Consider the following 22,980-nt stretch of genomic DNA (forward strand, 5'->3'; position numbering starts at 1 on the left):
TGACTATGATTCTAGAGAGATTTATGAGTTCTAAAGGTGGGATGATGAACGAGTAGCTTGGGCCTATGCTTGAGGTGAGGTTTTATAGAGAAGATTAAGGATTTCAAGGATGTGAAAGTAGGAGACATGGTTGTGATGGTTGTTGGGAGCTTGCAGCAGCCAAGAGAATGGGTCAATGGTCACTGGATGCTTGCAGTAGCTAAGAGAAAGATGAGTTCTCATGGTTGCTGAGAGGCTTGCAGCAACCAAGAGAAGTTAGTTTTTCCTGGGCAATGCCTCCTGATTTATAGAAGGAGAAGGCTCTCTTTGGTTTCCAATAGGTAAAAGGAAGTGTTAGAGCTAGTTTATTTCCACTGGATAAAAGGGAGCATTGGGACATTTTTATTTCTAGCAGGTAAAGCTAGGCATTGAAAAATGACTATTTCCTATGGGTAAAAGGAAGTGTCGGAATTGGCTGTAAATGGAAAATGATTATTTCCTATGAGTAAAAGGAAGTGTCGGAATTGGCTTGTTTCCAACGAGTAATAGGGAGTGCTTGAAGTCATTTGCTCACCCACATTGGAGAACTCCAAGTAATGGGCTTGGACTTTGGTGCTTCCAAATAGCTAGCCCAAAGTCTCTATTATCCAAGAGCTTTCGTGGGCCTTGTGGACCTCCATAACCTTCCACACCACAATCTCTCGTGCAAGTCCTGTAAACCACATAACTTGGGTTCATGTGAGCTTGGTAGGTGATTGACATAGAAAAAATGTATTAGTGTGGCATGGAGTTATTTGGCATATGCTTGGCATGCTTGAGCATGTGTTACAATGACTTGGGCTTTTGTGACCGAGCTTAGTGACATATCGGAATTAAAGGAATAGGTTTTTGGCATGACATGGAAGCTATTAGAAGCTATTAGAATTTGTATAAAAGCTTGCGTGCATATTTATTTTGTCGAATTAGTTCCTGAAAAAATAATTGGAATTAATACGTGACCAATTTATCCCATATTTCGTACGTCATATTGGGCTTTAAATGATTTTGGGCTTGTCATGACTTTTTGGGCCTCAACAAAGTCAATAATGTAAATTTTGAGAAGAAACAAAAACTTCAAGTCATTTTAATTTGACATGCACTACTAGAAATATGGCTACTACTCACTGATGTAATAGATACAAATTCATAAAAGTGCCATGTGAATTATTTTGGAAACCAATTCTACCATAGTGCCTATTAAAAGTATTTGGAATAGACATTGGTGTGTAATGTAAAAAAATGATTTTCATTATTTTCTGTTAATATTTGGGACTTTTTATCAGTCCCAACTTGTCAAAGGAAGCTGCAGCCCATTCGGCTCCACTCACAAATAACCCAAAGAAGCTTGGCTGGCTCCCTTTATTATGATATTAGCGGCTTGGCTTGACCTCCTTTTCAAATACTTGGTTAAATCGCTCATTTCTCACTCTCTCTGCTTTTACAAACCCTAGAAGTACAAAATTTCCTCAAAATTAAAGATCTTCTCTTCTATGTTCTCTCTGTTCTCACCGAAATTTTGGAAAGGAGGAGTTCTTAGCATTCTGTGGAAGCACCAAATTCACGAAAGCTTCCCCTTTCTCATCTCTCGACGAAGCTGTGAACCCGGAGGTTGATGTCGATGCTTGGATCCAAGCATTCTCTGCTCATCCTCAGATCGGACACTCGTCTTATTCTTCTCACTCCACCTCTGCTCAGTTTAGTTTCTTAACATTATCTTCTTATTTATTTCTTTATTTGTGAGTAATTCACAAATTTTTAATTTAAATATTGAATGAACAAATAAATACTCCTAATCATGTTCTTCCACACATCTCCATAACCTCAGGTGGAACGGCTTCCGAATCGGCAGTGAAGAAGGTCTACCTTCTCTACTTTGCTGAGACCAAGTCGATCGCTTAGAAAGTCACGACTCAATCTGATGACTTTGAGCTCTGTAGCCTCACATGGAGGTGAGCTGTCATTAGGCATTTGCCATGGAAAAATTTACTTTTCATTATAAATGCATAAGTTGTATTGTTTCTGCATTGCTCTTGTATTCAATTTTTGTAAATTTTGTTTCTTTTCGGAAATTTGATAATGGGTTTCCCAAAATATTCATATCCAATGCTCATGGCAATTGAGGACACCATGCAACCTTTCTGCCCTCGTTTAGTTCCCCATCAATGATTTTTAAGCAGTTCTCTGTGATCTATGCATTGCTCATATTGTCATCTCCTCATTCACGCCCGTCCTTCCCTTTTTTCCCATTATGATTTTTGATATCTGCATGTGTATTTATTCTAAAGCTGTATATTGCATCTCTCTAGTTGTAGAATTCATCTATAAGCAAATCCGATTTAAGTAGTTCATTTGTTTTCATTTATTTAAAACTTGAAAAAAAACTTCTTATCTGATTGTTGGTTGCTCATTGTTTTGAAGTTACATGTATCAAGGACTATACACAACACTTAGTTTTTTAATCTATTACATAAAGATTTTTTTTAGATGTCACATCCCAGGTGCTTGATTTAGGAAAAATTAAGGCTCATTTGATATTTAATTTCCCGCATAATGGATGTTGGTGCTTGTTAATATTTTTCATTGCCTTCTTGCTTCGTTCTGTTTGTTGATGGATGATATATCCAAAAGCAGGCAGCATTAAAGTATTCTAGCCATTTGTGTGATATATGCGAGATGAGTTCGAATCAAGGTAATGATTTATGACTCTTCTGATGCAATGCATTGAAATGTTAAGGAAAAGCCTAGGTAGTGTTTGAGGAAAAGTCTAAAAGAAAAAAAATAATTGAAATGTTAAGGGTCAGAGAGGTAGTTTGCGAAAGCTGGATGTGATTTGAGTTAATGCCTGAACATATTTTTCTTTTTCTTTTTTTTTTTAGAGTTGGTTTCAGATGTATCTTAATCATTGTTCATTTATGAAAAATTGGGCATGGTTTGCTGACTCCCTTTTTCCTAAAAATTTCTGGTGGTGCATAGATCTTTTTGCTAAGGTTAGGTTGATGATCTAGTGGTGACAGATTTTCTGGTGTAGCTTGGAACAATTCAGACTTTTGGGTGAGCGATAGTTGTTTTTGTAAAGTTGGGTCAACACTAGTTGTAGTGTATGTTGTGGTTGGCTTATCTACTGGTTTTTATTTTGTTGAAGTGTATAGAAATCTTTCAGTGAAGGGGTACGCAGAAATGGTTGGATTCTTCTTATTACTTGCATATTTATTATATTGGTTTTTGAATTTCATTTTAGATATGTCCAAGTTTCTTTTAAACATAGTTTCTTGAAAATCCAATCTAAGTTGTATGAAATATTTGGTGAAATATCAAGCCAACTTAAATTTTAGATTTCTGCAACATATGAAACTATTATTAATAGTTTGAAACACTTTTTGAACTTGGAATTTAATAAAAATAATTACACCAATTAGTTCCACATGTCTTCTTTTGAGCTGATGTTGTGTTGGATTTCCTGATTGCTTCTATTTTTGTATCAATTGTTTGGTTTTGAAGCATGTTGTAAATTTAAGTTCTATTATTTCTTGGTTTTGTTCAGCCTCAATGTTTATTTCAGAACTAGCATCAAGGTTTCAAAATTTTGTTTTCTGCTGTTTGTATGCTCTTTTAATTTCCTTGATCTTACACTTGAGTTTTGGGGTGTGACAATGGTTACTTATGAGTTAGTTAGATTTGGGTCTATCGTAGGTGGAAATGATTTATTAATTTTGATTTATGTGAGTACCTTTTCCTTTCAGGTTTGTTTGATATTGGGGGTCTTGTTTATTCATTGGTGAAAAGATGAGGGGAGCTGTGATGGTGGCCATTGCTGCTACAATTGGTAGCATTCTACAAGGATGGGATAATGCTACAATCACAGGTACTTATCAGCTGCCAAATTATATATCAGTTTGTTCTAAAGTTTAAAGTTAGAGATGTTTGAACTAAAATTTCAAGCGGCCTCCATTTTCTACTGATATAAGCATTTTGGGCAGGCTGATTTTGGTAAACGAATTGAAGAAACATAGAAGATTTGGAGCTGGGGTGTCATGGGTTGATGTGCTTGGGATGGGATAGTAACTTAGCAAAGAGGGGTATGAAATGAAGAGAGGTACAGACCATGCGAGGAGCACTTGAGGAGCAAACGGTGCAAAATGAAGAATAGAGGAAGAAAAATGAGCAACCTGAAATGGAGATGCTGAGACTTGGTGAGGAGCAAATATACTTGACTATTTCATCCAAAATTCTTTTATTTATTTATTATTATTATAAATTATTAAATAGAAATCAATATTGAACGTGCACTAATTTCAAATTAGTGCACTTTTTTTTAAAAACTAATATTTGTGAATGGGGACTGATGGCTTTAACTGTATTATATAAATAATTTTATTAATGAGTTAATGATACATTGAGGACTGATACCCAACGTGAATAGTACAAGATGGCTCACTGATGTGATTGATGCGTCCCTATTTTAAAAGAAACCATTCCAATATCAGTAGGCAAACTTGAAGCCATTCAACATGGCTTGGCTTAATTGAATGGCTTGTATCTTAAAAATGTATTTCTTTAAGGGAAAATAGGGAAGGACTGACTCACTAAATGGTGCCCTATAATCAATAGCAACCCCAAACTAGGACACTGATACAACAATGGTGGCTGCATAGTCTCTATTGCTAGTGGAGACAAATAATTGTCTCAAAAATCAACTTAGAGGACAAATCATAATCAGTAGGTAGTGTGAGTTTTTTTAGTAGTGATGGTATTTGTAACTACCACAGCCCCAAACGGATGCATTTTAGGATCGCATAACTTGTGCAAATTCTGAGCGGGTTAATTGGTGGCCTAACTAAAGCATGATTTTTCTAATTTTGTCTCATCCATCTCGAATGCTACTATATCCACTCAGTTTGTCCCAATTTAAAATTTGGGATGAGTAGAACTTCATTGAACCATATCCATGTTTATCTACCTTTCAACCTCTAATCAAGATTTTGTAATTCATTTGATATTTGCTCTTATTACGCTTTTGAGATGTTGGAGTAAACTAAAAAAAATTTATTTTTCATCTTAATTCTCATTCTAGATGACATTCTAAAGCTTGCAACCCAATAAATAGTTGCAATGGCTACCTCGAGCTGGATGGAGCTAAAATTCAGCCTGTTGGGATTTGCATATGAGTGTTTATTTGACAAAAAGTCACTGGCTAATCATCCTGCCCTTTTGAAATTCACTGTTGCTTATCCTGGTGTAATTAAATTGATTCTTGGAAATTGATTCTGTGTTGATAAAGCTGATTTTCGATAAATCTCTTCCTCGAGCACAGTTGAATTGGTACTTGTTAGTATATCTACATATGTGTCTATTTGGTGAGTGATGCATGGAGGTTAGGCATATCCGCATAATGAGTTCGGATTCAATGGAGGTTGAAAGGCTTAACAAAACATAATGAACAAAAATGACAATTTAAGTAAAGATGTTGAAATTAATAATTATTGGACAGCAACAAGCCACTCAAACAACCAAACCCAACCTACACCCCCTAATCTTCTTGTTACACTTCGACTCACAAACACTATTGGCTCCCCGATGCAGAATGAACAGCCCAAAAATTACTCAAAACCACTCGAATTCCAGATGAAACACATGGGCAGAGCATGTTAATTACTATTTTCCTTCTTTTTGTCTTCAATTTATGTACGGACGAGTATCCGGCCTTAGTCTATGTTGATTCTAACAACCCTTTTGGTTCTCCCATCAGAGGTAGCTCTGGTTGCATTGTCTGATCCATTTCCTCTGGCGCTTTGCACTTGCTCTGCAGATGGAAGCAGCCCAGCTCCCCAAAATGCATTTCCCTTCTGTTGTCTGCTACCTGAACCTGTCATGCCATTCATAACTAAGTTATGACACAAAGTGTGAATCAAAACGGAGTGACCAGATTCTGAACCGTGACATTGCCTACGATATCTCATATACAAACTAACAGATGACATACAAGAAGTTTCGTCCAGTGCCTGCAAAGAGAGAGGAGGCAAGGGGAAAGGAACTGAAGACGAAGAACAAACACACTTACATTACTAGTACAGACTCACAGGTTTGATGGATATTGGTCTTTCCCAAGTCATACATTTGGCAGTGTGCAACATTCCACATTTGTCACTAAGCACAACATAAGCATTACCACTGTTCTATCAAACATAACCATTTAAATGGCAAGCCATAGGAACTCGTTATCCCAGTCCACTAGAAATCGAATCCCCAACTTTCACTAGTTATTGCAACACACACAATTTACTTTTCCTGTTTTACACTCCCCTTTGTAATATTTTTGGCCATTAGGGAACTCACTTAATATCCAGATGTGCCAAGATATTAAAGATCAGGATACACAGACACATTTACTCAAGATTTCGCTCCGAAAAGCTAACTAGGACCCTAAGGAAGGCTTGGTGAATGCATACGACCTTCGATGTTGTGAAACCATCTAATCATAAAATAAATAAAATAAAATGAAGAAACAAACACAAAGGAAAATGAAAGAAAGTCCAACAGGAAAGAACCAAGTAATGCTTACCAGCATTACCATGCATATTAAATTCACCTCTCCAACCAGGTAAGTGTCCTTTAACATTACCGGTCCATGCTTCTTCAAAGCCAGGAAGCTCATCTGCAAAAAGACTAGCAGTATCAGTTTTGATGTTCACAAATGTGAAACATAATACGTATTAACGAACCATGTACGGCTGCAGGAACCAACCTTCATTCAAATTGTGTAAAGTTTGCAACATATCCACCTTTCCATCTGACTTAAGCTTCCTTGTAACAGAATGACCCTACATAAGCAATACATATCTCAATTCCAATAATAGGTAGCATTTACATAATTAGATTTTCTTTCTGCCATCCTTCCCTGTGCTTACTCAGAAAAGGGATTGAATTAAAAAAAGCCACAAACTGATCTATTCAATACTGACAAAATCACATGTGGAAACGGATTGATAAAAACGCCAAAAATCTGTAATGGTAACAAAACAACATGGGCTCTCAACTGAATGACTATATGAGGAAACAATAACTTACAATCCAGTCCCATAAAACTTGAACAAGGATAGTAAAATGGTTAACAAATATTTAAGATGAAAATCTACATGGATTTAATCTCTCAAGAAATATATTGAGCACACCCATGAAATGGAAAGGAGACTAAAGGGCAACGCACTGCATACACTCACTCCAGACTTGACCGTAAGAATACAACAAAGAGTGACTCTGAGTTTTTGCCACAGATGGTCACCCCGTGCATCAATATTTAATCTATTTTCCAAAACATGACTAATGCCTAAGACTACAATTCATTGTTGCAGGTGTTACAGCCATTGTTCTTGACACAGGCTGCATAACAAGAAGAAAATACTATACCTTATCATGAAGTCCTCTCGAGATTCTATGTGTTGCTTGACCAGTTGTTCTATCTGCTTCTTTGCTCTCCTCAAGCACCACCTGTTGTTCAATCACAATCAAAGTTAAACAAAGAAGAATGAAAATGACATATCAAATCCAAGAAACACATTACTTACACCATCGCCGCCTGCCCTTCTGGTTCTTGTAGAAGTGTAATATGCTCCATCTACACCACCATATGTGACTCTGCAAGTCTGGACAGAGAAACTACGACCCTGGGACTGTTCACCTTCCACCTTGTTGCGGTCATTTCTACAAGTCACATCCTTGCTTTTCCTATCTGCTAGATTCAACATGGCAACCATTATTTTCATTCCGGAAACTTCAATTATATTAACCTTCAGCTTTCTAATTGAGGCAGACATAGAAGATTAATTACCATCCTCAACATCATCCGGATGCTCAATAGTTGGTTCTTTGCTTGAAATAGATTGCTTTCCACAGTTATCTCTACCATCCTCAGTAACTTTATCTTCCCCTCCCTCATCATCAGAATTCAGTTCTTCTACTAATAATTCTTTGGCTCCACCGCCCTGCGGTGTACCACTAAAAGCGGCACTAGGACCAAAAATGCTAGATTCGAACGTGCTACCAAGCGGGCGACTGAAGAAGGGATCGTCAAATGGATCCCTTCCACCAAAGAGGCTAGGAAACATACTTCTACGGGACCCAAAGCCCTGAAAACTATCTGACAAGTCACGTGACAGAGAAACCCCATCTCTAATGTCTCTTTCTCTCTGCATATTGGTTGTGTTTATTCTTCTGGAATCAGAAAATCCCAGCATAATTTATTCTCTATGTCTATTATCAACCAAATTAAAAATTAAAAACGAATGAATTAAGAAAATATGTTCCACTAAAAGACAAATTCTTTAGAATGAAGAAAATAAAATTCATAAAATTCATAAATTTCATAAAAGATGAATTATCCAATCCTAGAAACCAAGAGCTCCTCAAAAAATCTCCTGAAGTGTTTCAGATAATTCAAAAAAATAAACTTCAATCTAGCAGATATAGTATCTCACACTGATCACATAAATACTAATTAATTATTATCAAACTCTGCATTTACTATGATATTAACATCTAATGAACAATCATCGAAGTCATTAATGAAAATTGAATGTAGTAAATTATTTCCGAGGACTATTGCTTAATGATTTATTACAATTTAAGTTGAATGCTCGTGAAATTCAAGTAGAAATTAATACATTTGGCAGCAAACGAGCTCAACAGTTTATGGATAGCAGATTCAATAGAGAGAATTAATCAAACAGAGGAATTAGAAATTCTTTAAGGCCTGTTTGGAAGCCGAGAAAATGCGAGAAAAACAAAAGATCAAATCTTAGGTGATTTTGGTTCGTCGTACCTGATAGAAGGAAATGAGACGAACGTTTGAGAGAGAGAGTGAAAGAGAAAAATCCAGAACGTCCCAAGTGCTTCTTTTGGTTTGGTTGGCTGGCTTTATATACCTGTACGTTTCAGGAAGAGCGCGCGCCACGGCGTGACACGTGTCCACCTCCATTGATCCACGACATTCTGGATGCAACTATGAGTCCATGACTACACGGCTAGGACTGGTATCACATTCTAGCAAAGAAAAGGTTTGAAAATTCAAATGTCTAGAATTACCAAATTACCCTCATCCTCCACAATGCTTTGTTTTGTAAGGAGGAGAAAAGTGTCCGACCAAAAAGGATAAAAAGAAAACTCTTGGGTCCCATTTTTCCTTTCCGACGGAAAAAAAGAACCCAAAGTTTACGTTTTTTCTTTTCTAAGTTTTTAATTCTTGTTTTACTGTCACAAGATCAAAATAAACAAAACTAGGAAGGAAAGAAAACCCCTCCATTCTTCTCTTCCACTCTTTTGATTTTTTGTTTTTGTTTTTGTGCTGAAGTGGCAAATTTTTCATTAGAATCAACTGGAAGGTGAAAGTCGAACTTGAGACATCTTGTAACATAGAAAGGAGAAAAACCATTAGACTAAAAATTAGTTGGCAAAGCGACCAACAACTTGAGTTGGCCGATCACACTTAATTTAGAGTGTACAACAATTCCTGTAGGATAGACAAGAAAATTAGCAAGGGATAAAAGTCATTCCAGTAGAGAAATAAAGAAAATTAGCTGAGCATTTTTTTAGTTGAAATAAAATGAAAAAACAAATAACATAGTTGTAAATTTGAAGGCCTTACCCTATGAAAAAAAAAAGGTATTGGTGAAGTAGAATGACAATAACAAAACAGTTCCATGCCACAGAAGGAGAAGCATAAAATTCAGTGTGAAATTAGATTATTTCTTGGATACATAGCATACATTACACTTGATTGGCAAGGCCATGAGAATGATACTGTAATTTCAATGAATGGTACAACAAACCTAAAGGAACAACATCATCGTTTCATGCCACCACATGAAAGTTTCATTTTCCATATGTTACAGTTCCCAAATTTCCCAACACATATTTAACAAAAATAAACACCAATCAGTCATGCCAGTCCCACTAAAGTAAAACACTGCGACCCGTAAACCGCTCTACTTGATCTGCATCTCAATCATCATGTTTACAAGAAGATGCCATAGGAATGAAAAATTGTGAGCTCGAATTAGTCGCTTGTGATTTGATGAGAGTTACCACTGCAAAGGGAACTTTCTGTGGATGTTCCACATCTATTGTTACAAGGAAAATTTCTGTATCACTGACATGTCAAAACAAATGGTATCAGAACTCTTGGGAGTTAAACTCAGGCCTCGACGGATACTCAAGACCCTGCAGCGCTGGTATGCGTCGCAAATCTTCTTCGGAATAAGCAGGGATGAACCAGTATCGTTTGTCCATACCAAAAACCTGATATGCAAATAGCAGAATTCCAGCTGTAAGAGCAATGCTAAAAGATCTAACACCTTAAACACAGGTGAACAGACGCACATCCAGGCCCATCATAAGTATACTACCCACATCATTTTAAGATTTAAAGACAAGACACCCAATAAAATTATGAAAAACAAGGTAATGTATATTCAAAGCTTATACACTTTTAAATTTAACTTGTTCCGGTGTACAGTGTCAAACAAACTGCATTACAGATTCCAGATCCATGCCTCCAGAAACCTAAGAAACTGGAATAGATCACTTACAGTTATGCATTCTTCATGGTATACAAGGTCTGGTATTGAACAAATGTAGGGTATTGAATAAACTTAATACCAGATTCTGATGATCATGTGCATTTTGTTTCAAATATTGTATAGACAAGGATTCTTGTCTGGACATCAAGGTCAGGTCAAGCCTCCGAATCAGAAATATCAATGCAAGGGGTCCAATTTCTATACACCACATATGAAAGTTACTACTATTACAACTATCATTACACAGATTAACAAGAATTGCAGGTCAAACAGTATTGTCTAGGAAAAATGTTCCTGCAGGCATTCAAGTCTGGGAAAATAGAAACTAGTCTTGCTTGCCCATTATTGGACCTCAACCTACCATAATGTACTACATAACAATTGTTTGCAAAAGACCTTGATGACCTTTGTTTTAATTGGAAGAAAGAGAGTAAATTAATCAAAGAACAATGTAACTTTGTAGTGCGTATGCCATGTGACTATCAGTGCCAGACTCATGATATATCACATACCAAGAAAACCATCATTATAATGTTCTTCTAAGAGTATGGATAATCTGAAAACTAAGGGCAACCTAATGAATTTATGCATTTAGCTGTCTGCTGCAGAAAAGATCCTTGTGCTTCAAGGCTTCCAGCAAATGCCAAATTACATTCAGGACTTACTGATCCCTATATTATTATCAAACATCAAAACTTTTATTCCTCCTGATGTAGACGCTAATTTTGGATTGTGAAACCCAATTAGAACTTACTCTTGAAATGCAGAATTTTGATTAAAATTAAAAGATGCACTGAATAAAGTAAATGAAATACATTGATACATTGGAAATTGTACCAACCTGTTCAAAATTCTTTTTTCGACCAAGGTCATAGCGCCATTTAGGAGAGGTTTTCTTCTCATATGCCTGATCACAAAGAATAACCCCATCAGCATCTAATTCCACACTGAGACTCCTTTGCCCATAGGGAAGGGCAAGATACTGCAAGACTAATGGAATTACTTATATGTTGGTATGACAAAGCCTAATCCGTGATTACTAATATAGTGCAACTAAGATTTTCCACATCGCTAGTGGCCCAAACATTGAAAACCAAAGTTAAATATTTAGAAGTCGATGCATGTCAATCTAGGGACCTCCAGTAAAATGTGATATTGCAATCCAAGGAAAGCCATATAACAGAGGCCTCTCAAGGAGACCGAACTACCATACCAAGTATCTAATCTTTGCTATATGAGCCTCGCCCTTTTGACACCTTTAAGATGTAAGCATAAGGCAATGCCCAGTTAAAAGGAAGAATGCAAAAACCAGACATATTGTTAACGGATTGAAGCAAAAGACTTTACCTCAATGGTTGTGGTATTTGCAGCCACTAACGATATATGCATGATCAGAAACCCCAAAACGCTTAATGCAAATGCAAGATTTAACACTGTAAATAAAGCAGCAATGTTAATTAGTTAGACAGATATCCAACCACCTCAGTAAGTAGGAACATAGGTAAAATTAGATCATACCAAAAGCAAGAAAGGTAGTTGCAAGGGTGCTAGGTGTTCCAGGTATTTCTCCTTCACTAAAGAATGAAATAAAATGTGGCAGCAAGGATAAAGTTACAACACTTGTCTCCAGAAATGTGTAAAACTGCATTGAGATTTAACAAAAGAATGAAATCAGTATAAATATATAAAGTTCATTTGATATGTATTCATGACTTAAAAAACCATAATATCCAAGGAATAGAAACTTTTACAAGATAATACAAATCAAGTAGAGCATACACAAGAACTTCTCCATCATAGTCTGACAGGACAGTACAATACAATTCATCTCCAATTGATTAACTATGTAGCCACAAACACTATTAAAAGCAGATTTTCCAAATTATACATGGAACTCCACTTTAGTATCAGTATATAACAAGCAACCACTGCCAGTACCAACCAGACTGAGGAAAAATAACTCATTGAAACAAAGAGTGACTGCATTCTTTAAGAGCACCATAAGAGTCCCTTGAATTACCTTAAAACTCATGATTTCTACCAACCTAAAGCTTTTCACCAAGTGTACTGCACCTAACTAACAGATATTTAACAGCAATCAACTCCCCTGAATATCCGGCACTAAGCATACTATAATGCTCGACACCTACTGTAATGTTCCTGCTTTACTAAATTACATATTTACAGTATATCAAGTATTTATCATTGCCATGCATCAAATCGTAAGCTGTTATTTTGAGATTTTTAAATAAAATAATTGCCATACTGACATAGCATAAGATAGTAAAGTGGGAGAATTATAGTGTTTGTGTGAGAGGTAACCAAGTTCATAATGAAATGTGAATTGAGTTGCAAGTCCCAGCCAATACCAACAAAAAATTATGTTCTCCACCTCTTCAAATTTGCAACTATCAGCTTAGAACATGCAGTCCAGGACCATTTTACTAATGCTAGGAAAAACTCATTACAAAAGCTTTGTTTTTGCTTTATATATAATCCACTAATCACATTATATACAGTCCATGAGCCTAATTGATGAAACAATCTGTGCAAGGTTATACCCCTTGAAATCCAGCAATTATTCCAAAGTTAAATTATGGAGTTCTGTTTGAAGAATACGATCTAGAAGGTGAGATGACCTATTGTTCAGTTATCTACCAGAAGGAACAACATCAATTTTCCCTATGAGAACTATGGAACAATTCTGTTAAAGTGATACTACCACTATGGAAAAATAAGCTCAGTGGTACATTCAGGAGACCCTAAGTGGTCACGCTATGTGACAAAGATATACAGGCGAAGTCAATCTAGATCATTGTCTGTGGCCTGTCTGTGGCCTGTCTGCGGCCTATTGGCATTCCAGGGAATGTACACTAGAGTTGAGCTTAAAAATTGTTTAAAAAGATGGAAATGTAACATATTTAAGCTTTTTCTTTGGGAACAATGAAAACTTGCCCCAATACCTAACTTCTAATCAAGATACCTTTCTTTCAAATGCTCACGACCTATATGCAGGTATCTTAAGCATTGTAGAAGAAAATGAAAATGGAATCCTCGGTAGATAGAACCGTGTCAACTCATTCAAACATAATCTCCTGTGAAAAGTATTTCACCTTACGCAGTGAAACAAACTTACCAAGAAAAGTAGAAAATACTTGTAATTTAAGGCCCCAACACAATTTACAACCCATACACAATGGTGATCCATTTTCAGTACACACCGCCCACCTGAAAGTTGAAACAAAGAATCATCCAACATCAAGCTCTAATTTAAAGACATAAGAACATAACAAAGCAAAACAAAACAAAACAAAATATCGTTAAAAGAGATTATGAAAAAACTTCACATATTGTGACTCACAAACTGAGCAATGATGGCAACGAGGTGGTTTCAGCTGGTTGCACTTCCGGCAATACCGGATTCTTTGATTTGATGGGTCAGTCTGCAAACCACTAAAATCCGACCCAGTCAAGGGGTCAGCCTCCCCTCTCTCTTCATCAACAGCAGGCCTCCAGTTAGGTGGCACGCAACCAGGATCCGTCAAAACAACAGAAAAGTAGCTCCATAAGAGCATCACCAACTGCACAATTATAACAAGTCTTCCACTTTTAGCTTTATTTTCTCTAATACCCTTAATCAGACACCAAATTTTGATTCCTTTAAGCTAACAATAAACTAACAAATTATCCTATTTACCACACCAAACACTATTTCTGTCTGAACTAACAGGATCAAAAGGGGGATAGAAACAAGCAGTTAGCTTTAAGAAAATGATCAAAAACAACAAAAATAAAATTCTAATAATAAGATTTCTAGAAACCACTGCCAAAAGAGACTCCAAGTAATTTCAAACTTCATGGAATGAGTTCAACCTCCACCAACATAAAAAAAAAAAAGGACCTGACTGAAGAAATTATTGAAAAAACAAAGTTTGCAGATTTTTGTAATATACTTCAAGAGGAAAAATGCCAATTTATACAACCGAAAGACACAGATTCTAAAACCCAAAAACTCTAAACAGAAAACCCATCAACACCACAAGAAAAATGTTAAGAAAAAACTCAAAATTTAATAGTTTTCGATGGTTTACCAAGCAATGGAACAAGATCAATACGACAAGAGCAATGAGAGAGTCAAGGCCACCGTTGTACAAAGCCGGGCCATAATTAGTCAAAACGACAGTGTAATAGGTGACACCTACAACCCCAAGCACCAGGAGGATCATGACTGACCCCAAACCTCGCAAAGCTGTGCAGAACTTGAACACGTTCCAAGCCATGGTCACACCAGATCTATGCATAATATTTCTCAAATACACAAAAAAACCATAAAGAAAAATCTTTTTTTTCTCAATTTGATTTCTCAGAGCTGAGTGTGATCTAGGGTTTATGATTCAGCTGGGTAGTTTGGAGGTTCAAGCTCACAGATATGTAAAGCAGAGTGGGAAACAGTAATTTGAAAAACAGAGAAAATATTTTCTCTATTTTTGTTTGCTCTGTTTGCAGCTGTTTTATATGTTTTGGAAGCGAAATTTATGTGAAGGAAGGGCTTAAAGGGGATTCCAGGTGAGGTGTGAAATTGGAATCCATTTTGTTAGAGAGAAGATGAGGTTTTTTTTTCTCTCTTTTGTTTGTTTTATTTTTAATTTTCATTTGGGTGAGACGAGATGAGTTTTGACAAAACCAACAAGACCTTTTGTCGTAATTTTCTTTTATTCTTTAATTATGGGATGGGTTGGATTTTATGATTTTTTTTTTGGCATAGTTTTACTTATTTAAATTAGAAAAGTTAGGACAAGTTTTTATAATTTAAAAGGTTCGGCTAAGTTGGCTAACAAGTCTAACTTAATGAAAAAGATCTTTGATTTGCAGATCAAAAGTCTGAAGTTCGAACCCCCATAGCATAATAGTTGTGTGTGTGTGGGAAATCTCTCTTCTTTATAATTTAGACTATCGTTTATACTAAAAAAAATAATTTAAACTAAGTTGCAAGTTATTCTAGTAACAACTTTGTAGAAAAAAAAAAACTAAATTGCAAGTTATTCTAGAAAAAAAAAACTAAGTTGCAAGTTATTCTAGAAAAAAAAAACTAGTTCCGCATAAAAATAAAAATAAAAAACTAGTTTTGTATTTTGAGCAAGGTTCATTTGGTCATAGTCCATAACCATAAATCTAGAAGGCGGTGGTCGTCATTCTAGACTAAGAGGAATTACTTCGGGAGTTGACCCAGGATTTATTTCCAACTTTTGTAGTAGCACTACCATACATGATTTTTCCTGGATATTTCGTAAAGATATTGCTTTCTAATTTCTACTATTATATCTAAGAAACATAGAATATGTTTGCCCAAGTAATCACGAAAAAAACAATTTTAGAAGAAATGAAAATAGTTCTTACAATGGAGACTCAACAAAGCATCTCATGCCTAACACGAATGTAATAATAAAAACTCAAGAAAGAAGTTTTATTAATCAAGAAGTTGAAAAAAGCATGGCCGCACCCGCAGTACAATTCAAAAGCCAATCAATCTCACACAAAAAAGAAGCACAAATTGTATTAAACAAGCAAATGAGTCACTCGATTGCACTCACGGGTCTGAAAGTCACTTCATGAATGTTTCGCAAAACTCAACACACTTTTTGAGATCTTCTACAATAATATCAATCTTGCCCACCATATTTCTTTGGAATTTAGCAGCTTTGAAAGCCTAATTGAATCCGTCCATAACCAGTCTACACTACACATTGATTTGCTTCTCTTTTTTTTCCCTTTTTTTCTGGGGTCGAAAAGAAGAACTTCATTCCAAAATGGATAGTTGATATACAAGAAAGTTCTTTATTTTCCGGAGAGGAAATATATATGTATTTTGTATTAAGTCAATGAAGACTCGACATAAGATCTTTTGTGTAGAGATAAACACTCTTAACTACCTATATAGTTTCCGCGCAGGCCGGCAGGAGCATTATATAACTTATATCTATTTTTAATATCATTCTGGGATGTAATTGTCATTCTTTTATGTTAGTGTTTTTATAGGTTGTCTTCAAATCAGGGCCGGCCCTTGGCCAGGGCAACCAGGGCCACCGCCCGGGGCCCACGATTGAGAAGGGCACAAAAAAAATTTATATTAGCTTATATATATGTATATGATCAGACAAAAATATATATATGTATATGCAAAACAAAATTATAAGTACTCATAAAAAAATAAAATAACTACAAGTAATGGGTATGGCTACATTATATTGCCCCTATGCTCAACTGGTGTACATATTACCTTATTTTCATTTTCAACATTTAAGTAAATGTCTTTGTCCTTTTACTTTCATTTATTTTTATATTACTCCATTTACTTAAGTTTACAATGTAAATAAGGAAGTACCCCCCATTTAGATTCAAATAAAAATACTAGAAAATCAAATTCCTACCAAATAAAAATATGAAAAATCGGTTTTAGTGCAAAATACGATTTATGCTAAAAATGATGGCTCATTAAGTCAATATATACTTCATACTAAAATTCCATAAAATCAAGTTTTCTTATTTGATGTGTAAGGAATAAAAGCCGCCAAAAATTATCTTGAGAAAATGATTATTCCGAAAAACCATTTTTCATACTTAGTCCACCTTCGCTAAAAAAATTATGGGTCACCTCCGCTAAAAAATTTATGGGTCTGCCAACCAATGGTGGCAAGCATAAGAATTCTCTCTCTCTCTCTCTCTCTCTCACCCAAAGCACGCATCTCCTCCCTATGTTTCTCTAAACAAGGATTTTCTTATCAGGCTTTTGGTTTTTGTCTCAAATGGTGAGGAAGGCTATTTCAATCGATTCTCATACTTGCAAATTGCAATACACTAGTTAATGAGTTTTGTCAAATTGGGTCGGTAATTATTTAGAATGGGTTATGGATAATTTGGTTTGATGGGGATTAGGTGTCTTGAGAGCTAGCTGGGTGGGTGGGTGCTATTCGGCTTCTGGTAGATGGTGGTTGCTAGGTGGCTGGTGGTGTTTGGGTGGTGGCTTGTTTGGTGCAGCCTGGGAAGGAAGTGATGAAGTTTTTCATGTTTTTTTAATATTCTAAAATAATTTTTTAAAATTGTTAACATCCATGTTGGATTTACACTTAAGATGAGTTACATAAGTCCTTATAAGTTATTTTACAAAAAGATAAACTTGTCTTTAAAATTTTAAAGATATGATGGGTGGGAAAATAGGACAAGATGATGGAAATAGCAGCACTCAATTAATTATTTGATTAAAAAAATAATAATTTATGAATAAAGGGCACACTCTTAAAGTTTTGCCCTGGGCCTTCAATCACCCAGGGCCGGCCCTGCTTCAAATAAAGATAAACCAGTAGAGTTCGGTTAAGAAGGTCAGGTCAATGCATGTATGACCCAATCAATCAATCAAGCCAGGATTATCTGATTCAGCATTCAGCCATCTTACAAGGAAAGACTGGATCAGATCAGCTTCTCTGTGTCTTGGAGACTTGGACCAAGTTTAACCTTTTTTGGGGGTAAGAATGTCATGCATCTCTCATATTAATATTATACATTTTTCACTTTCTAAATCCAATAGAAACAACTTACTTGGAAGTCCTCTAATATTTCTAATCATAAAATATTTTATCCCCACAGCGATGGCAAGGATTTTAGTCTTGACTTCTCCTTCTCTTGAATTTTTATTTTTATTTATTAATTAAAAAAACATTGAAGCGACCTTGTTGGTTCAAGCTTCCGACTGTGGCAATTATATATCCTCTATCCTTGAATTAATGCCCTTGGTGACATTGGGAAATTGGAGTGCATGGAAGGCTAAAATCTTTATTGTCCAAAAAAATAATATACATTCTTGGTGTATTAATAGTTTTTTTTTTTACCTAATGCCTTCGGTTTACCTTCCCTTTCTACCTTCTCTCTCCTCATTTCCACTTCAATATTATCTATATATAAAACAAAATGCAGAGAACGGTAAAACATTCAACATACCAGAAAATGCCCTTAGTTACAAACATTAAGAATTGAAATTATTAATTAAATGGGGATAATATGGTAAATTCACACTTTTTCATATTAAAATAAAATAAAATTAAAAGAAAAATCAGATAATGGATCCTATTTCTATGGAATACAACTACCCATTATCTTTTTTAATTCTAAAATAAATTTAAATTTTTTTAAAAAATGTCTCTCCCAAGTGCGGAAGCAGCGCATGCGAAAATGCTAGTTTAATTGATTGAAATCGTTCATTTTCGAGGTCATCCTATAAGGATTATTAATGTATTAAAAAAGCATCCAAATAAAAAATTATTTAGCGATTTCATTAACAATCCATTCTGAATCAAAATATTGAATTCATTTATTTATTTGATAACAGTTAGTTGACTGAAAGACTTCTAATTTAGTTAAATTTTACAGAGATGATCTCTTTGTGATCATCAAACCACATTACAGAATAAAGAGATAGAAAAGGCACACAAAAAAAAGCAGCTATCATTTCCCTTTTCATTTTTTTCCCACAATAAATCATAGTTATTATTTTTCTGTCTCACAAGTGTGCATTAAAGCCCATGGCCCATTAAAAGGCCACTTATGATCCACCAAGTCCAAACAAAGAACCGAGCCCATTGGCCGCCCCAACAGTGAGTTAGATCCCCCAAGTTTTGAATCGGCTTTGGCGAGGTCACAGATGCTGAGTAATCTTCTGTCCACTACTGTGCCTTTGTCTTCTATACTAGACAACTTTGTGCAAAGAATAATTCATATAAAATTTTTGTGTCATTTTCATAAGCGAATATGATATGTTACACTGCATTGTTTTTATCTTGGCCCCAGATGAATATTTAAGAGCTGCCTTACCCTCAAGGAAGGCACACTTTGTGTCATTGTGTTTGCAAGAGAGAAAAATGGAGAAGGGTCCAGTTTGTGTAACAGGTGGAACTGGATTTGTTGCCTCATGGCTTGTTATGAGGCTTCTGCAACATGGTTACACTGTTCGAACTACGGTTAGACTTGACCCAGGTAAAATATTACTCATTCCAAATTTTAGTTACTGAAACATGTGACGCAAAATACACGAGTTTCTTACTTGTTAGAAATAACCGAATAAGTTTTAAATAAACCTTAAATATGAGTTGTTTCGTTCGTTCAGGTTGTAATAGAGAGTGAGAAAATGAGTTAATTAGGATTACGATAGGTCATGGTTTAAATTCATCCAATGTACATTAACATGCATTTGATGTTTGATATTGGGCATAGAATGCAAGAGAGACCTCAGCTTCCTCACAAGCCTGCCAAGAGCATCAGAGAATCTCCAAATCTTCAATGCAGATCTCAACCAACCAGACAGCTTCAATGAAGCAATTGAAGGATGCATAGGGGTCTTCCATGTTGCTCACCCCATGCCTAACAAAGAACTTGATGAAGAAGCAGTGACCAAAAAAGCTGTCCAAGGAGCCCTAGGCATATTGAAAGCCTGCCTAAATTCCAAGACTGTGAAGAGGGTTGTGTACACTTCTAGTGCATCAACTGTGGCTTACAGTGGCAGCAGCCAAGACTTGGTGGATGAGAGCTCATGGAGTGATATTGAATTTCATAGGTCTCTTAAAATATTTGGGACTTCATATGTTTCTGCCAAGACCAAAACAGAGCAAGCTATCCTGGAATTTGCAGAAAAAAGTGGATTGGAAGTTGTCACTTTGCTCCCTCCATTAGTTGTTGGTGGATTTATCTGCAAAAATTTCCCTAGCTCAGTTTCCTTGGCCCTGGCCATGATTTTAGGTATGTATTGAGTGCACTTCCTTGTTTTTTTTTCAATGAATTTCAAGCTAGTTTTCTGAAATCAATTTCCAAAAACTCATTAGGCCATCTAACCAAGCTTGAACAATTATGCAAAATGCCACACCCCCTTTTTTTCTATAAAAAGGGAAAAAATCTAATTGTGTTGTTGATTTGGCCTAGAAAAAAAACAGGATCATTGCATTTCCCAATTTCAAAAAAATTTGAGACCTAAACCAAATCTACATATTTCTTGTATGCAGGAAATCGAGATAACTACAGATATCTTATCAGGCGAAGTTTCGTACATGTAGATGATTTGGTTAGTGCCCATATCTTTCTTTTTGAAAATTCTGATGCAAAAGGGAGGTACATTTGTTCATCAAATCAGCTACCCATAGATGAAATGTCCCAATTTCTGTCTGCAAAATACCCTGATTTTCCCATACCCACAACCGAGTGAGTAATTCCATTCTAATACAACTCCTTAACTCTTCTGTCATTTTAATCTCAGATTATAAAAACTAAACTATCTGTTTTTGACCTCTTCCCCCTTGACCTACACAGTTTCTTGAAGGGTATTGAAGGTTACAAATCGTGTGGCTTCTCATCACAAAAGCTCATGAGTTTTGGATTCAAGTTTAAGTACGGACTCGATGACATGTTTGGTGATGCAATTCAATCTTGCAGAGAAAAGGGTTTTCTTTAAATCGAATTCACTAATTAGCATGACGCTTTGATTAGGGTTAAGATCATCTCCCTTTGAAAATCTAATAAAAGTTTAAAATATCAATGTGTGTTGAACAAATTGACCATTATGTAAAGTTTTGGGACATCTTCAAAAGTTTCAAGATTGATGTACTTGTGCCTAAATGCACATGTAATATGGTCTACATGATTGGATAAATAAATTTATGGCAAGCTTGTGGAGTGAGAAAATTGTCATTATACCATTAAAGAAAAACGTGTGCAACCGATGTACGCAATATCCTTTTTGTGACACATTAGTTGAGTGATTCTTTCCTTAACACATTAATTGAAGAGCCTATTATAGTTTTGAGTATTTTAAAGGGTTTGTCCAATATAGATCCCTACATTTTCTATTTCCTAGACATATACCCATCACTCTATAAATCTGTGTAAAACCCAATTTCAAATTTAAATGACCAGTAAGATATAAGAGGTCGTAGTATTCCTATGTTTTTACATCGTTACCACCAAACTTCATATTTTATTTATAATTTATTTCAAGCATTTTATTAACTGTCATAATTGTAATTAACACTCCCTATTAATAGCATATCAATCACCCCATTTCTTTTGGTTGTCATTCCCTCTCACATACCGCCCCCTAAAATTACAAACCAAAAAAATATCTGTCAATTACATATCCAATAATGTACCTATGAAAAATATAAATATAAATATATTATTTAAATAAAATATAGGTATATTATTTATCAACAAAAAAAAACTAAGTCATTTACTTTGTAATTGAAATTTCCGTACATTTTTCATAAATTAAAAATAGGTACACAATAATTTATAGAAAATATAGGTACATTATTTACCCATAGATAAATTATTTTACAATATACCTATAAATGTGTATAGGTACATTATTTGGAGAGGAAAAATAGGTTCATTTAAAAAAAATACGTACATTGTTTTACTAGGTACATTATTAGAGGAAAAAAAATAGGTACATTATTTGGAGAGAGAAAATAGGTTCATTTAAAAAAATTGTTTTTCATAAAACAAATAATAGGTACTTTATTCAGAGAAAAAATAGGTACATTTAAAAAAAATGTTTTTCATAAAACAAACAATAAATAGATTATCAAAATATTTTTCAACATAATTAGAATGTACACTATTATTCATAAAACTATAATAAAATAGATTACTAGTAGTATAATTCATAAAAGGAAAACAACAACAAAAAATTATTAAATAAACCAAAACTTTTTTTTTTGGGGGTAAAAAACAAACAAAAATGTTACTAATACTTTAATGTTGAATTTAATATTTAATTTCAAATAAGTTTCTAAATTAATTCCTACATCCATTACAACCATTTGAAGGTCTTTTCAAATTCAACGTGCCATTAGTTACACCCCACATAACACGTTAACTTGTAAATATGGGTAGTTTTGGAATCCGAAAAATATAATAAATCAAATTTTAAACTAGATTAGGTAACTTGCTTACTTGGATCATAGTCATCGGGTTTTATTTGAAATAGAAAAATTGGGTATTTTAAATAGAAAAATAAAATAAAGGGTTGTAGGTGATTACAAATGAATTTTTTGGGTCTAAGCTCAATTTTACTGTATTTTTTAAAAAGTTGCTATAGAGAGTATGAAGTTCATACAAGCAAGTCATTGTGATACTCTACAAATCAAGGAAAAGGATGGATTGAAAAAGAAACGAGTACTAGTTGGTCATATCATATATTTTTTTTCCACATAATTATATTTTCAAATTCAATTACCTCCTCTATATTTTAAAAAAAAAAATTATGATAATTCGTTGACATGAATCATAATCAATCATGGCAGGATGACCTGATTCAGCATTCAGCCATCTTACAAGGAAAGACTGGATCAGA

At 35.0% G+C, this 22,980-nt stretch overlaps 3 protein-coding genes and 1 long non-coding RNA gene across 11 annotated transcripts; 2 read left to right on the top strand and 2 right to left on the bottom strand.

The window, feature by feature from the left end:
* Window positions 1-1,118: 1,118 nt before the first annotated feature.
* On the top strand, window positions 1,119-3,905 carry LOC148296885 (uncharacterized). Of its 3 annotated transcripts, XR_015833564.1 has the most exons (5): window positions 1,119-1,712; window positions 1,844-1,967; window positions 2,650-2,707; window positions 2,992-3,069; window positions 3,759-3,905. It is a non-coding gene; the product is annotated as an uncharacterized LOC148296885 (long non-coding RNA). The 3 variants fall into 3 exon arrangements; XR_015833562.1 differs by lacking the exon at window positions 2,650-2,707 and having other exon boundaries at window positions 3,759-3,903; XR_015833563.1 differs by lacking the exons at window positions 2,650-2,707; window positions 2,992-3,069 and having other exon boundaries at window positions 3,759-3,901.
* Window positions 3,906-5,452: 1,547 nt separating this feature from the next.
* LOC110749214 (uncharacterized) lies at window positions 5,453-9,019 on the bottom strand. 6 transcript variants are annotated; one of them, XM_088249670.1, is made up of 7 exons: window positions 8,834-9,019; window positions 7,844-8,141; window positions 7,581-7,744; window positions 7,423-7,503; window positions 6,761-6,836; window positions 6,578-6,670; window positions 5,453-5,881 (listed from the first exon to the last, which is right to left on the bottom strand). In XM_088249670.1, the coding sequence occupies exons 1-7, from the start codon at window positions 8,987-8,989 to the stop codon at window positions 5,721-5,723; spliced, it is 1,029 nt and encodes a 342-aa protein (XP_088105796.1). In that variant the 5' UTR covers window positions 8,990-9,019; the 3' UTR covers window positions 5,453-5,720. The 6 variants fall into 6 exon arrangements, with proteins under 6 accessions (XP_088105796.1, XP_088105795.1, XP_088105794.1 ...); XM_088249669.1 differs by having other exon boundaries at window positions 6,605-6,670; window positions 7,844-8,201; XM_088249668.1 differs by having other exon boundaries at window positions 6,587-6,670; window positions 7,844-8,201.
* Window positions 9,020-9,706: 687 nt separating this feature from the next.
* On the bottom strand, window positions 9,707-15,230 carry LOC110773751 (putative protein S-acyltransferase 14). The gene is made up of 7 exons (XM_021978274.2): window positions 14,681-15,230; window positions 13,951-14,170; window positions 13,726-13,817; window positions 12,108-12,231; window positions 11,937-12,022; window positions 11,431-11,496; window positions 9,707-10,308 (listed from the first exon to the last, which is right to left on the bottom strand). Exons 1-7 carry the CDS (start codon window positions 14,888-14,890, stop codon window positions 10,183-10,185), a joined length of 924 nt encoding a protein of 307 aa, XP_021833966.1. The 5' UTR covers window positions 14,891-15,230; the 3' UTR covers window positions 9,707-10,182.
* A 4,223-nt stretch (window positions 15,231-19,453) lies between these two features.
* On the top strand, window positions 19,454-21,373 carry LOC110773756 (vestitone reductase-like). The gene is made up of 4 exons (XM_021978279.2): window positions 19,454-19,613; window positions 19,851-20,372; window positions 20,633-20,828; window positions 20,937-21,373. Exons 1-4 carry the CDS (start codon window positions 19,499-19,501, stop codon window positions 21,076-21,078), a joined length of 975 nt encoding a protein of 324 aa, XP_021833971.1. The 5' UTR covers window positions 19,454-19,498; the 3' UTR covers window positions 21,079-21,373.
* The last annotated feature ends 1,607 nt before the right edge of the window (window positions 21,374-22,980 follow it).

This window comes from Prunus avium, chromosome 2, assembly GCF_965620075.1.
Source record: "Prunus avium chromosome 2, drPruAviu1.hap1.1, whole genome shotgun sequence".
In the NCBI taxonomy this organism is placed as follows: Eukaryota; Viridiplantae; Streptophyta; class Magnoliopsida; order Rosales; family Rosaceae; genus Prunus; species Prunus avium.

Bases quoted from the DNA above. Each gene is read 5' to 3' on its own strand.
- LOC110773751 (XM_021978274.2), bottom strand. From the start codon at position 14,890: ATGCATAGATCTGGTGTGACCATGGCTTGGAACGTGTTCAAGTTCTGC. The intron at 14,171-14,680 runs GTAAACCATCGA...ATAATTGTGCAG, and splicing joins TGATCTTGTTCCATTGCTTG to TTGGTGATGCTCTTATGGAG. The intron at 12,232-13,725 runs GTAAGTTTGTTT...ATCTCAATGCAG, and splicing joins AGTATTTTCTACTTTTCTTG to TTTTACACATTTCTGGAGAC.
- LOC110749214 (XM_088249667.1), bottom strand. From the start codon at position 8,989: ATGGAGGTGGACACGTGTCACGCCGTGGCGCGCGCTCTTCCTGAAACG. The intron at 8,202-8,833 runs GTACGACGAACC...ACCAATATGCAG, and splicing joins GTCTCATTTCCTTCTATCAG to AGAGAAAGAGACATTAGAGA. The intron at 6,837-7,422 runs GTATAGTATTTT...TTGCTTATGTAG, and splicing joins CGAGAGGACTTCATGATAAG to GGTCATTCTGTTACAAGGAA.
- LOC110773756 (XM_021978279.2), top strand. From the start codon at position 19,499: ATGGAGAAGGGTCCAGTTTGTGTAACAGGTGGAACTGGATTTGTTGCC. The intron at 19,614-19,850 runs GTAAAATATTAC...TATTGGGCATAG, and splicing joins TACGGTTAGACTTGACCCAG to AATGCAAGAGAGACCTCAGC. The intron at 20,373-20,632 runs GTATGTATTGAG...TCTTGTATGCAG, and splicing joins GGCCCTGGCCATGATTTTAG to GAAATCGAGATAACTACAGA.